A 14,076-nucleotide genomic window follows, 5' to 3' on the forward strand; every position below is an offset into this window, starting at 1 on the left:
TTGATGTCCGTGTACATGAGGCCCAAAGCATAACACCAGCCAAAACATCTAGTTTTGAAAGGACTTGAGAGGAATAAAAAAACTTTTGTCAAATTTTTTCTACTCTCCGTGACCCCCTGCGGGAAGATGTCTCTTCACTTCCTGTTCCTTTGACAGCAAGCGGTGTGCAGGGCTGGCATTCTCTGGATGCAGCTAATCGCACAGTGGGAATGTGGCCATGGCAGAGTTTTGCTGCATCCAGATGTGACGTTTATCAATGTTAACAACAAACACACTATTTCAAACACACATGTTCCTGTAGAAATGGCTATGCATATAAATGGGCACACCAAGGATCTCCAGAACTGGTCCAAAGCTTTATTCAGTGATCATATCGTTACAGCAGATTGCAGCGTTTCGGAGCCACGCAGGGCCCCTTCACCAGGCATGTGACAAAGTGTGATACAGAACAAAAAATATTTCAAGAACCATCCACCAATAAGTGAGCAAGAAAAAAAACTCAGCCCGCCCCCCTGACATCATAATGACATTATACTCCCACCAACTATATAGACTTTAAAAAAAAAAAGTTATATTATCAAAGTTAAGCTGCATCTGGACACAGCATCTCTCTTAATGATGTGTAAAGCTGGGCATATGTGGCTCATAATTCGAACTGTGCATGGTCTTACCAACACCTCCCTACTTTGATTGAGAAATTGAAGGAGCCAGTCACTTTTTAGGTATGGGTGCTGAATGTCAGAATACTATAGAATGATATCTCTGGTTCAACCCTGTGTTTGGCCAATGTAAGCATGGCCATGATCACATCTGTGCATTTCATGTGCGGTACATTAAAAAATTCCTTCTTGCTGCATCTTTGATGTGCTTTTACGTAAACGCACATTATGTAGAATTAACCTGTTCCTGCCCACGCTATAGCTGAAAGTTGGCTACAGCGCAGGCTTAAAATACCGGGAGAGGATCCATGGACGTCCTCCCGCGCGTCCTTCAGACTCAGCTGATCACATATCGGGGGGGGAGGGCCAAACACAGTGTCCCTTTACCACATGATCAGCTGTTAGCCAATGACAGCCGATTACACAATGTAAACAGAAGCCGGTTATCAGCTTTTTTTCCCACTCACTTGTCGACTAAGACAAATTAATAGAGATGCACCGCAATTTCGTCCAAAAATTGTGTTATTGTCACCGAAAACGCATGCAATTTTTGCCGCGCTTACGGTGCGTTTTTCACAGATCATGTGACTCAAAAATGCATCAAAATGCTAACATGTATGTGTTAGGGTTCCCTCTACAAACACACATCTCTATATATCAATGAAGATATCAATGCCGTACTTTACCATGAGAACTTCCCTAAAGGGAAGCAGGTAAGCCTGTGTTTACAGAGCCTAACACACCCTGTGATAACAAGGTTGTGTAACACCTGTATGGAATCTGTGTACAACAAGGCGCTGTGTGTAAAATTTGGCAGCGGCATCCTTGTACTGAATGAGAAAATCTCTGGCTGGGCTGACTCGGGCGGAGACCTTTCACAGAAGCTGGCAGAGAGGAGACAAGTCAGACGAATAGAAACTGGAGACGGAGAGCGATGCCAGGTCCACATTTTCCACAGGTATGTTTACTGACTCTCGCTGTCTACGTACTACTAAAAAGGTGAGAGAGATATGAAGGCTGCCGCTGTGGAGATCACATTCTGAATATGCTAGTTTCCCTGATGGCCATGCTGGTTTCTGTTTTCACCATTCTGAGTCTCTGAACATGTACAAAGGCCTACACCGACTCCTGACTTTCCTCCGAGTCATTCACCCAGAAGAACGACGCAGGTCAGGAAAGTACTGATGCCAGAGGATCGACATAACAGGACAATCAGAAGGTAGCCACTGGTGGCAGTCCCCAGAATTATCTAGTGAAAAGTTTGCCATGAAAATAAACTTGTACTACACCAAGCCCAGCTTAAAAAAATACGTTTTTTTTTTGTTTTTTTTGTCAAAATCATACTTATCTAGGTGGATGCAGCATCATTCCCCGCCGGCTCTAAGACTGAGAACCGAGCGATCTAACACCGCTGATCACTCAGTTCTCAGAGCTCCGTGAGCATTGCCAGTCGCTCTCTGCTCTGCCCCCTGCTTGCTCACTGGAGCGCTGGGCTGTGGAGGGGGCGGGAGCGGCTGGCTTAGGCCCCTCTCACACATGCGGATCATACAGGTCCACCTGTCGGATGTTTATGCTGACCTGAACTCCATGCAGGTCTATGGCGCGACGGATGTCAGCAATGACATGGCTGCCGACATCCGCTCCGATCCGCTAAATCCAGACGGATGGAAACCCCATTTCCCATCCGTCTGGCATATCGGATCGAATGAATATGGACAGCCGGTCCATTTTCATCCGATTCCCCATAGAGTACAATGGGGCTCTGACAGGTTCGTCCCTGCACAGTGAGCGGAGACGGACCTTTTATCTGCCAGCTCAGCGGGGACCAATGGAGCGGTCCCTGCTGAGCAAGCTGAGTCCGTCAAAATGGACATGTGTGTATGAAAGGGGCCTTAGGCTCTCAGCAGCTCGTGAAGGTGCTGAGCCAGGTGCTGGTCCAGGATTGTGGGCAGGCCCTGACTTTATAGTCGTGATCTTGCCCAAGCCTGGACCAGCTCTGCGACATCAGCCGACAGCGGCCTTCAGCCCGCTCTCTGCTTAAAAACGGGTCCCAGTAGTACAGAACAAACTGCACTTCTGTGATCCACAGGAGAAGTACAGCCAAACAAGCTTTGGCTGTACTTCTCCTTTAAAGCGTAGGTAAACCTTTACACCTATGCATTTTCTATTGCTTTTGCAGGAACGCACTACAGCCCATTAAAATGGTTTCCAATGGGACAAGCTCACTTCTATGCTTTTTTCAGCTGTTTCGTTTTTTGCAACTTTTTTAAAAGCAGAACGGTGCATTTTTGGTTCAATAGACTTCAATAGAGAAGCTCCAGAAAAGTGTTTAGTCCGTTTTGCGATTGGCTCACTGATTTTCCCAGAAGTCTGCACTAAGATACAAGATTTTAGGACTCCTCTACAACAAAAATTTCATTTTGGTGAGATATTCCAAAAGGGTTTATTACTGCTAAAGGGATGCAGACCCTGCAGCTTTCCTTTTTAGAACACTGCAAGTGTATCAGCTTTCATGCAGATTTACTCTATACATTGACAAAACCAAAGAGTTATTCCTTTAGAGCAGAAACAGACAGGAATCTGCAACAAAGATTGTTAAAATGCCTTCAATATACCCAATGGAGATTGTTTTTTTTCCTCAACAATGTGAAGTTACTCTTAAGGCCTTTACAGTTCCTGCACCGAGATTTACAGCACCTTTGAAACACCTAACAGACCTCCACAATCCAGAAACACGAGATATTCTGAAGTTACTGCCCACCCAGAATACTCCACGGTAACTGGTCTGTAAAGTTTAGTCAAAGCCATATCAGAAGTTAAAGTGGTTGCAAAGGCAAAAGGTTTTTTACCTTCATACATTCTATGCATGAAAGTAAAAAACCTTCAGATTCCATTCACACAGGGGCAACTTTGGATCCGACTTCAAGATGCCCCTAGTCGCGCTACATATAAAAATCAATGTAAGTGAATGAGAGCCATCTTAATGCACACTACTGAAGCCGCTCCGACTTCAGAAAAGGTTCCTGTACTACTTCCATCCGACTTCTAGGTGACTTGTACCCATTGATTTCAATGGAAGTCGCCTTCAAGTCGGATCTCCATCTATATTGAAGCGACAATGTCGCCTCTCTCACAGAATAATCAGCTCTCGAGGGGGAACTTCACTCCAAATTTTAAATAAAAAAATGGCATTGGTTCCCCCTCAAGGAGCATACCAGGCCCTTAGGTCTGGTATGGATTTTAAGGGGAACCCCCCTACGCCAAAAAAAACAGTGTGGGGTTCCCCCCAAAATCCATACCAGACCCTTATCTGAGCACGCAGTCTGGCCGGTCAGGAAAGGGGGTAAGGACGAGTGAGCGCCCCCCCCCCCTCCTGAGCCATACCAGGCCGCATGCCCTCACAATGGGGGGGGTGCTTTGGGGAAGGGGGGCACCCTGTGGCACCCCCACCCCAAAGCACCTTGTCCCCATGTTGATGAGGACAGGGGCCCCTTCCCGACAACTCTGGCCATTGGTTGTCGGGATCTGCTGGCGGGGGGCTTATCGGAATCCAGGAGCCCCCTTTAATAATGGGGCCCCCAGATCCCGACCCTCCACCCTATGTGAATGAGTAAGGGGTACCCCTACCCATTCACCTGGGGAAAAAAAGTGTCAAAAACAAAACAAAAACACACCACAGGTTTTTAAAGTCGTTTATTAATCAGCTCCAGGGGTCTTCTTCCGACTTCTCCGCTCTGTTTGGCCTCTTCTCCCACTGTTCGGAATCGTCACCCGCTCTCCTCCACTATCACCTTGCAGCTCTTTTACTAGTGGAGGAGCCTGGTCTCCTCCGTCCTTCTTCCCTCTTCTTCCGATGTTGACACAATGCTCTCTCCCTCTGAAATGGCTTGTGCGACGTGCGTAGTGACTAATATAGGTATGGGGCATGGTCACTGGGTGATGTCACATGGTGACCCCGCCTCTTATGACGTCACAGTCCCAGCATGCCCTGGGACTTGCCCCAAGCCCAGAGTCGCCCCACTCTGTGTGTGACTGGACACATGGAGCAGCAGCTCGGGAGCCACCATAGCAAGTTGCTTGCTTTGGGGGCACTAGGTAGGAAGGAGAGGCCAGGAGCGCTGTCAGGGGGGGACAAGAGAAGAGGAGGATCAGGCTGCTCTATTCAAAACCATTGCACTGAGCAGGTGCGACATGTTCCTTAGTTAAAAAAACAAAAAAAACAAATCTGCCTTCAACCACTACAGTATGTCGCTGGATTTTCAGTGCAGGCATCACCTCGGTATTAATTTTTAGAGCCGGCAGTCAGCAATCGGAGCAGCTCAGCAGCCGATCAATTGCTATTACAAGCAGTAGGAGGGGACGTTCCCCTCCTTCTGTGGCTCTCCCTTCCCACCAAGAACCCCGAGCAGCCAGCGCGTCCGTTGGCTGGACAGCCAAGCAAAGCCAGGATTGCCTTTGATCAGCTGTTCGTAATAGTATACCGGAAACAATGGTTTACTCGGAAACCATCGATGTCATTTTTTGAAAGCATTCAGAATAAACGATCTTGGTGTTTTGAAGTCCTTTAAGTGCAGAGAAGGGATTTGAGGTCTTCTAGATCCCATATCTCTCCATAAGGAGAACCTGTTACATGCCTATTGCTGTCACAAGGATGTTTACATTTCTTGTGACAGCAATAGAATTGATCAAAAAATAAATAAAAAACAGCATAAAATAAAAAAATTATTAAAAAATGTGTTTTTTTCAGTGCCCCTGTCCTCCTGTGCTTGTGTGCAAAGGCACACTTTGGTCCCACACGCAAACAGCGATCGTCCCACACTTGTGAGGTATCATATCATGGGCAGTAATTCTAGCACCAGACCTCCTCTGTAACTCTAAAATGGTAACCTGTAAAGGCTTTTAAAGCATCACCAATGAATAGTAACATTTACCTCATTTGTCGCTGTTGCGCAATGACATGTTTGGTAGCCATTTACTTGGTGTAACTTCATCTTTTATATTTTCCCACCAAAAAATTGTGTTATGTATTGTATTTTTTTGCATTAAAATGAAAGAAAAAAAAAGTATATATTTTTCCCCAAAATATTGCATCTGAAAAGCCGCTGCGCAAATACCGTGTGGCATAAAAAATTGCGAAACCTACCAATTTATCCTCTATGTCCTCTGCTAAAAAAAAAATATATATTAATTTTCTAGCAAAGAAAAAGTTCCAGAAAAGGCACAGACTGGAAGTGGTTAATATCACTTTACGCATTTCTGCTACCTAGCAGCCAAGACCTTGGGAATCAAGAGAAGCCAGTTCTCTGAAAAGCTATTATCTCTGACATGCCAGAGTTCTTCTCAATTCTTTTATGATGTGCCTATACAAAGTTACCCATTCCCTAGCAAGCGTGAAATATACACTGCTCAAAAAAACGAAAGGAACACTTTGAAAAAACATCAGATCTCAATGGGAAAAATACCATGCTGGATATCTATACGGATATGGATTGGGTAATGTGTTAGTAACATAAGAATGCCACATCGTTTGATAGAAATGAAAATGATCAACCTACAGAGGGCTGAATTCAAAGCCACCTTGAAAAATAAAAGTGAAAGAATGATGCAGCAGGCTAGTCCATTTTGCTGGAATTTCAGCAACTCAAAATGTTACTCAGTATTTTGTATGGCCCCCACGTGCTTTTATGCATGCCTGATAACATTGGGGCATTATCCTAATGAGACGACGGGTGGTGTCCTGGGGTATTTCGAACAGACTGAGGTGAAACCTGGCAGCGTTGGATGGACCAAAACATAATGTCCCAGAGGTGTTCTGTTAGATTTAGGTCAGGCAAGCATTGGGGCCATTCAATGGTATCAATTCCTTCATCCTCCAGGAACTGGCTGCATACTCTTGCCACATGAGGCCGGGCATTGTCGTTCAACAGGAGGAACCCGGAACCCACTGCACCAGTCTGACAATGGGTCCAAGGATTTCATCCCGATATCTAATGGCAGTCAGGGTGTCATTGTCTAGCCTGTAGAGGTCTGTGCATCCCTCCACTGATATGCCCCCCCCCCCCCCCCCCCCCCAGACCATCACTGACCCACATTCAAAACAGTCTGGTGAATGATGTTACAGGCAGCATAATGTTCTCCACTGCTTCTCCAGACACTTTCGCGTCTGTCAAATGTGCTCAGGGTGAGCTTGCTCTCATCTGTGAAAAGCACATGGCACCAATAGCGGACTTGCCAATTCTGGTGTTCAATGGCAAATGCCAATTGTGCTCCACGGTGCCGGGAAGTGGGCACAGGGCCCACTAGGAGGACGTCGGGCCCTCAGGCCACCCCCATGAAGTCTGTTTCTAATTGTTTGGTCAGAGACATTCACACCAGTGGCCTGCAGAAGGTCATTTTGTAGGGCTCTGCCAGGGCTTATCCCGTTCCTCCTTACATAAAAGAGCAGATACTGGTTCTGTTGATGGGTTGTAAAGGCTCGTGTTTTTTTACCTTAATGCATCCTATGGGGGGGGGGGGGGGCAGAGTCCTGCATTCGGCCTCTATGGATGCCGAATGCTGGACTCAGGAGCATGCCCACAAGGTAACCCCCTCGGGAGAGCGCTTCTCCAAGGGGGTTATCTAATGTGTGGAGGAGCGGCGAGAGTCGCAGAGGGACCCCAGAAATGGATGTTCGGGCCACTCTGTGCAAAACAAGCCGCACAGTGGAAGTAAGTATGACAGGTTTGTTATTTAAAAAAAAAATTAAAACGATCCTTTAGTATCACTTTAAGGACCTCCTACGGCCCTGTCCAACTTTGCTAGAGTAACTGCCTGTCTCATGGAATCTCCTCCATGCTCTTGAGAATATGCTGGGAGACACAGCCAACCTTCTGGCAATGGCACGCATTGATGCCATCCTGGAGGAGTTGGACTGCCTACCAGCAGTGACACTGACCCTAGCCAAATGCAAAACTAGTGAAAAACAGTCAGAAAACATGAGCAATGAAAAAAATGTCAGTCATCGAATAAAAGCAGCCGGCAACTCCATACCATCAAGCGTATTTATTTTCAAGCCTTCACAGTGAGTACAGTCAGCAGCAGACTAGTTTTAGCGATAGGCCTTGTTCACAGAAACAAATGTCAGTGGCCTCCACCTGTAAAACCATTCCTGTTTTGGAGGTCGTCTCATTGTTACCCATAGAGTGCAATAAAAACAGGGGTGAACAGCGGTGCTAGATATGGTGATAACATAAAATTATATAGCAACTGGAATATAGGTATACATAAAATGTGTGTGAATAAGCACACATAATATTAAAACATTTGTTAAAACATAATGTCCATAAATGATCCGAGATCTTGTATGATTAGCACCTGGAGGCGGCTCCCTTAGGCCGCGTACACACGCGGGGACTGTTCGCTCAACTTTGTCCGCTGAACAGTGTTTCGGCGGACAGTCCGCCCGTGTGTGGGCTTTCAGCGGACAGTTTCAGCGGACAGTCTGCTGAACAAAGTTTTTCGGAAATTCCGAAAAACTGTCCGCTGAAACTTTGTTTCAGCGAACAGTCCCCTCGTGTGTAGGCTTGTTCGTCAAACTAAGTTCCGCGCATGCTCAGAAAGGATTTACACGCCGAAGTTTGCATTGCAGTGTATAGGACGTCGTTTTCTAGTCCCGTCGTACGTGCCGTTCACGTCATCGCGCACGGTTTCAGCGGACTGTTCGTTCGTCGTGTGTGGCCAAGTCCATCCATGCTAATTTTGAGCGGACTGTCCGCTGAAACTGTTTGACGGACAAAGTTGAGCGAACAGTCCCCGCGTGTGTACGCGGCCTTAGAGTGAAGCGATGAGCTCTGTTCCCATTGCCCATAGAGTGCAACTGCTAATTGCATTAACACCAAAGCAGCTGAAACTGATTAACAACCCCATCTGCTACTTAACCACTTCAATACCGGGCACTTAAACACCTTCCTGCCCAGACCAATTTTGAGCTTTCAGCGCTGTCGCACTTTGAATGACAATTGCGCGGTCATGCTACACTGTACCCAAATGAAATTTTTATCATTTTTTTCCCACAAATAGAGCTTTCTTTTGGTGGTATTTGATCACCTCTACGGTTTTTATTTTTTGCGCTACAAATAAAAAAATACTGAAGATTTTGAAAAAAAATATGTTTTTTTTGTTTCAGTTTCAAAACTTTGTAAATAAGTATGTTTTCTCCTTCACTGATGGGCACTGATGGGGCTACACTGATGGGCACTGATAAGGCGGCACTGATGGGCACCAATGAAGTGGCACTGATGAGGTGGCATTAATGGACACTGATATGTGGCACTGATAGGCGGCACTGATGGGTGACACGGATGGGCACTGATAGCTGGCACGGATTGGCATGGATGGGCGGCACAGATGGGCATGGATAGGTGGCACAGATGGGCATGGGTGGGCACTCATAGGCGGCACAGGTGGGCACTCATAGGCGGCACAGGTGGGCACTCATAGGCAGCACAGGTGGGCACTCATAGGCGGCATTGTATTATGTTATACTGCACTAATGGATGCCAATCAGTGCCAAACAATAATGCATGCCAATCAGTGATGCCCATTGTGGGCACTGATTGGCATCCATTATGGGCACTGATTGGCATCCATTGTGGCACTGACTGGCATCCCTGGTGGTCTAGGGAGGATTACCTTTTGCTGGGCATCCCTGGTGGTCTGGTGGCGGTCCAGTGAGGGCATCCTCGGGGGGGCTGTGCTGATAATCGATCAGCACAGACCCCCCCCCCTGTCAGAGGAGCAGCCGATCGGCTCTCCTCTACTCGCGTCTGACAGACGCGAGTGAGGAAAAGCCGATCACCGGCTCTTCCTATTTACACTGTGATCAGCCGTGATCAGACACGGCTGATCACATGGTAAAGAGTCTCCTTCGGAGACTCTTTACCGAGATCGTAGTTGCCGGGTGTCAGACGTAGTTGCTGGGTGTCAGTTGCCGTAGTTGCCGGGTGTCAGACCCCCCCCTGTCAGAGGAGCAGCCGATCGGCTCTCCTCTACTCGCGTCTGACAGAGGCGAGTGAGGAAAAGCCGATCACCGGCTGTTCCTATTTACACTGTGATCAGCCGTGATCAGACACGGCTGATCACATGGTAAAGAGTCTCCGTCGGAGACTCTTTACCGAGATCGTAGTTGCCGGGTGTCAGACTGACACCCCGCAACAACGATCGCCGCGATGCGCGCCCGCGGGGGCGCGCAGCGGCTCATAATCCTGATCACGTCATATGACGTCCGATCAGGATTATGCAACCACTTTGCCACCGTCAATTGCCTATAGGGCGGGCGGCAAGTGGTTAACTGACCAGATCAATATCCCAGGAGTTTATTTGACTTGATTAAAAAGTGTTCCTTTAATTTTTTTGAGCAGTGTACAAAGATGGGGGTACATATTTGGAGTAAGTGGTAGAAGAAAACTGGAATTCAACAGGACACCATTAGCAATGCTAAAATTGTGCTGGGCAATGTACAAAGACCTTTGAGTTGTCTTTTTTTTTTTCATAGATAACAACTTGGATGAGATTGGTAATAAACTACCAAGGATAATGACCTGACAACTCCTTCTCCGCATCATATGACAAGAATGTGCAAAATGGAATCAGAGCGAAGGCAAGTTATATAAAAACAAATAACAAAAAAAAAAAAAACATTATTTTCTTTATTTTATACATTAAAGTGCATAAAAATGAAACTTTTATTTTTAGTTTTGGACAGTTTTTATTGCGGTCTGACTTTACTGGGGAGATTCACCTCTCTATTTGTCCTGGTGACCACTGCCATTAAGATGACAAACTGATCATAAATCCAAAAACTGTTAGTTGTCACCAGAGCAGAGTTGAGAGCAAATCCTCCAATAAGGATACCCGGTACAGTGATGAATGAATGAATGAAATACTTGTATAGCGCACAATGCGAACTGAATCGCCTCTAGGCGCTGTGGCGAGCTTTGATCATCTGCTAAAAGAGGAAGGTCTTGAGTTTTTTCCTAAAAGCCAGGTGATTTTCTTCCAGGCGGATGTTGATTGGTAGAGCATTCCATAGCCGAGGCCCTTGGACAGCGAATCTCCAATCCCCCTTGGATTTATACCGGGCTTTGGGCACGAGGAGGAGGTTTTTGTTGGCTGATCGAAGACTGCGGTTTGGTGTGTAATGATTTATTTTCTCCATTAGGTATTGCGGAGCTTCTCTATAAACGCATTTGTGGGTGAGGCAAAGGGTCTTGAACGTGATCCGATTTTTTACGGTTAGCCAATGTAAGCTCCTCAGCGAAGGAGAGATGGATTCCCAGGGTTTTTTTCCTGTTATCAGCCTTGCCGCTGTGTTTTGGATCAGTTGTAGTCGCGCAAGTTGATATTGTGGTAATCCTATGTAAAGCGAGTTTGCGTAGTCCAGTCGTGAATTAATGATTGTTCCAACTACCACTGCTTTGTCATTCTTTGGGATAAAAGGGATGAGTCTGCGAAGCATGCGCAGCAGATGGTGAGATCCACTGACTACTGCTCCTATTTGCGCATCCATTGACATTTGTGCGTCTAAAAAAACCCCGAGACTCTTCGCTTTGGTCTTTGGGGAGATAGTCTGCCCAAAGACGGTTGGTGGAGGGCTTATGATTTGGGTGTAAGATAAGAAGCTCTGTCTTTGATTCGTTTTGCTGGAGGGAGTTAGTGGTCATCCAGTCCTCTATTGATTTGAGGCAGTTTGTTGTTGGTGATCTTTTTTTCCATTGACCCGGAAATAAAGTTGCGTGTCGTCAGCGTAAGAGTGGAAGCCGAGATCTGAACATCTGATGATTTGAAGGAGTGGGCGAATGTAAATGTTGAAGAGAACGGGTGACAAAGGAGAGCCTTGAGGGACTCCGCAGGTGACTGCCCGAGTTTCGGAGAGGAATTTTCCTAGTTTCACTGTCTGTGACCGATTTCCTAGGAAGGACGCGAACCATTGGAGATCTATATCTTGGACTCCGGCTACTTCTGTGAGGCGGACGAGTAGAGTATTGTGATCTACTGTATCAAACGCTGCACTTAGGTCTAGCAGTACGAGGAGACACGGCTCTCCGTCGTCTGCTGCTTCGAGGGCGTCATCCCAAATCTTGAGGAGAGCTGTTTCTGTTCCATGACCCAGGCGGAAGCCTGATTGCAGCAGGTCCAGGAGTTTGTGAGTATCCAGGTGAAGTTGTAGCTGATGTACTACAGCTTTCTCCATGATCTTAGAAATGGTGTTGAGGCTTGTAATTGGCCTACGGTTGTTTGGATCCTGAGGGTCAAGGTTTGGTTTCTTGAGTAGAGGTTTGACGATGCCTGGAACAATCCCTTCGTGGAATGATCTGTTTATGAGGTGGGTTATGGTTGGAGCCACGATGTCGGAGCATTCTTTCAGTAGTTTTGTGGGTAGGATGTCAATAGGTGAGGTACTGTCACGCAGTTTATTAATGATGTTTTTTGCGGTGTCTACGGTAATTGGGGATAGTGAAAATGCTGGCGGTTGCGGTATGTTGGGGCAGACATCCTCTTTATGTATTTGCTGGCTGAGGTCGGATGTTTTCTTCTGACAAATTGTTTCCTTGATGGTTTTGACTTTATCGATAAAAAAATATGACAGTTTGTCACTTTCTGGGGGTTCTAGGCACACCGGATTCATCAATTGATTAACCAGTTTAAACAGTTCCCGTGGTTGGTTTGCGGGCGTTGAGATTGTATATGAGAAGTGATCCTTTTTGGCTTTGAAGATTGCTTTCCGATAATTCTCTGTGAGACCTTTGTAGTTAAAGTGGTTTTCCTCGGTGGTATTTCTTCTCCATGTTCTTTCCGCTCTTCTGCGTTCTTGCTTTAGCGGGAGCTATTAAACCATCCAGAGTTTTTCTTCCTGATGAGAGCCCTGCGTTTTGGTGCAACCGAGTCTGCTGATTGCAGCAATGCCCTGTTCAGGGAGTTGAGTGTTTCCTCCATAGAGTGGTTTAAGGATATTGTAGTTATCTTGTTGGACAGAGTGGATTTGAAGGATTCGGAGTACAGTTTTTTATGCAATCTGGTCCAGTGCGTTGTTGTTACAGGATTACGTTTTTCGTTGGTGATGTTGGTAGCTATTTTGAATTTGATGGCGTGGTGAGCCGTCCAAGGCAGTGTTATGTTGTCGAGTATGTTGACGTCAATGTTCTGTTTGAAAATGAGGTCCAGGGTGTGTCCTGACCCATGCGTGGGAGTCTTTATCAGTTGCTGGAGACCCAGTTCTTCTAGTTGATTGATGCAGGCAGTCGCAATGGGGTCTTTGGGCTCGTTTGCCCAAAAGTTGAAATACCCCCGAGTTTTAGGGTGTGCATTGCAAAGGATTCCGTGAGGGGTGAAAGAAGATTGGACTTTGGTCCCGGTGGTCTGTAGCACAGTAGAATATATGAGTGGTGTCATGGGGTGTTGGTTGAAGATGTAGCGTCAGGGTTTCCATAAAAGGCACTGGGTTCTGAGATGATGATGATAACTGCCATTCCCTTCACTTTGCAGAGATTTCCTAATTTCCTGTTTCGTTTCCAAGACAGGAAGTGAAATCTCTCTAGCACAATTAGACAGCAAAAAAAAAAAAAAAACAGTTGCAACACTTTTCAGAGCTGAATACGAAAAAAAAAATTACTTTTTTTTTAATTATAGTGCCTCTTTTTAAATTGTTTTTCCAAAAGGTGGACTATGTCTTTAAAAAGGAAACCTCACATAAGGATAAGTCAGCTGTAATATATTATATTCTCTCCACAGTCTGAAAAAGAGAAAGAACTGTTAAAGAAATATCTCATACCCATACGGTTTAGGAGATATTTACCTGAAGAATGCCACCGCTGTCTACGGCAATATGCCGCGAGTGCCGACTCCCGTGCGCCTGCGCGGGAGTGACGTCATCGCTGCTCCAGCGAATCACAGCGCCGGAGCAGCGAGACCCACCAAGAAGATGGACGCTCGGAACTACAGGGGACAGCGGTGACTTCGCTGGCTCCTGTGTCAGGTAAGTGACACATAATGGACTACTATGCGATGCATAGTAGTCCATTATGCTTTACCTTTGCAGGGAATCAAAGAGGAAGTAAACCCATCAGGGTTTACTTCCTCTTTAAGTGGAGTGGACTAGTGGATAAAGGCAAATCATGGATTATGCGATTTTCTTTCCTGCAACCATGCTCATTCCCCCATTACAAAGTCAGTCTGGCGGGGTGGGGGCGTGTCCCGGCCAGGAGAACACAGCGATTATTGCTAGCTATAGCCAATGGCAACAACTGCATGCTAAAAATTCGACATGCTGGTTGCATCCAAGTCAATTGATGGACTTGGGTACAATAACCTGTCCATGCAGGGGTTGAATCTCAGCCGGTCCCTACTAAATCAGCTGGTTCTTGCTGAATCAGCCGAGATT

At 46.3% G+C, this 14,076-nt stretch overlaps 2 protein-coding genes across 2 annotated transcripts in view; one reads left to right on the forward strand and one right to left on the reverse strand.

Moving 5' to 3' along the window:
• Positions 1 to 14,076, reverse strand: part of MTERF3 (mitochondrial transcription termination factor 3) — an 87,403-nt gene that overhangs the window by 22,073 nt on the left and 51,254 nt on the right. The window lies entirely within an intron of this gene.
• The window catches only part of PTDSS1 (phosphatidylserine synthase 1), a 131,321-nt gene continuing 118,686 nt past the window's right edge, over positions 1,442 to 14,076 (forward strand). The window contains exons 1-2 of the mRNA XM_077493067.1: positions 1,442 to 1,617; positions 10,192 to 10,296. Of these exons, the coding sequence (XP_077349193.1) occupies positions 10,262 to 10,296 (35 nt within the window). The 5' untranslated portion in view covers positions 1,442 to 1,617; positions 10,192 to 10,261. The remainder of the gene's footprint in view (positions 1,618 to 10,191; positions 10,297 to 14,076) is intronic.

Source organism: Lithobates pipiens, unplaced genomic scaffold (genome assembly GCF_037356315.1).
Source record: "Lithobates pipiens isolate NorthernLeopardFrog02 unplaced genomic scaffold, aLitPip1_a1.2 Scaffold_19, whole genome shotgun sequence".
Taxonomy (NCBI): Eukaryota; Metazoa; Chordata; class Amphibia; order Anura; family Ranidae; genus Lithobates; species Lithobates pipiens.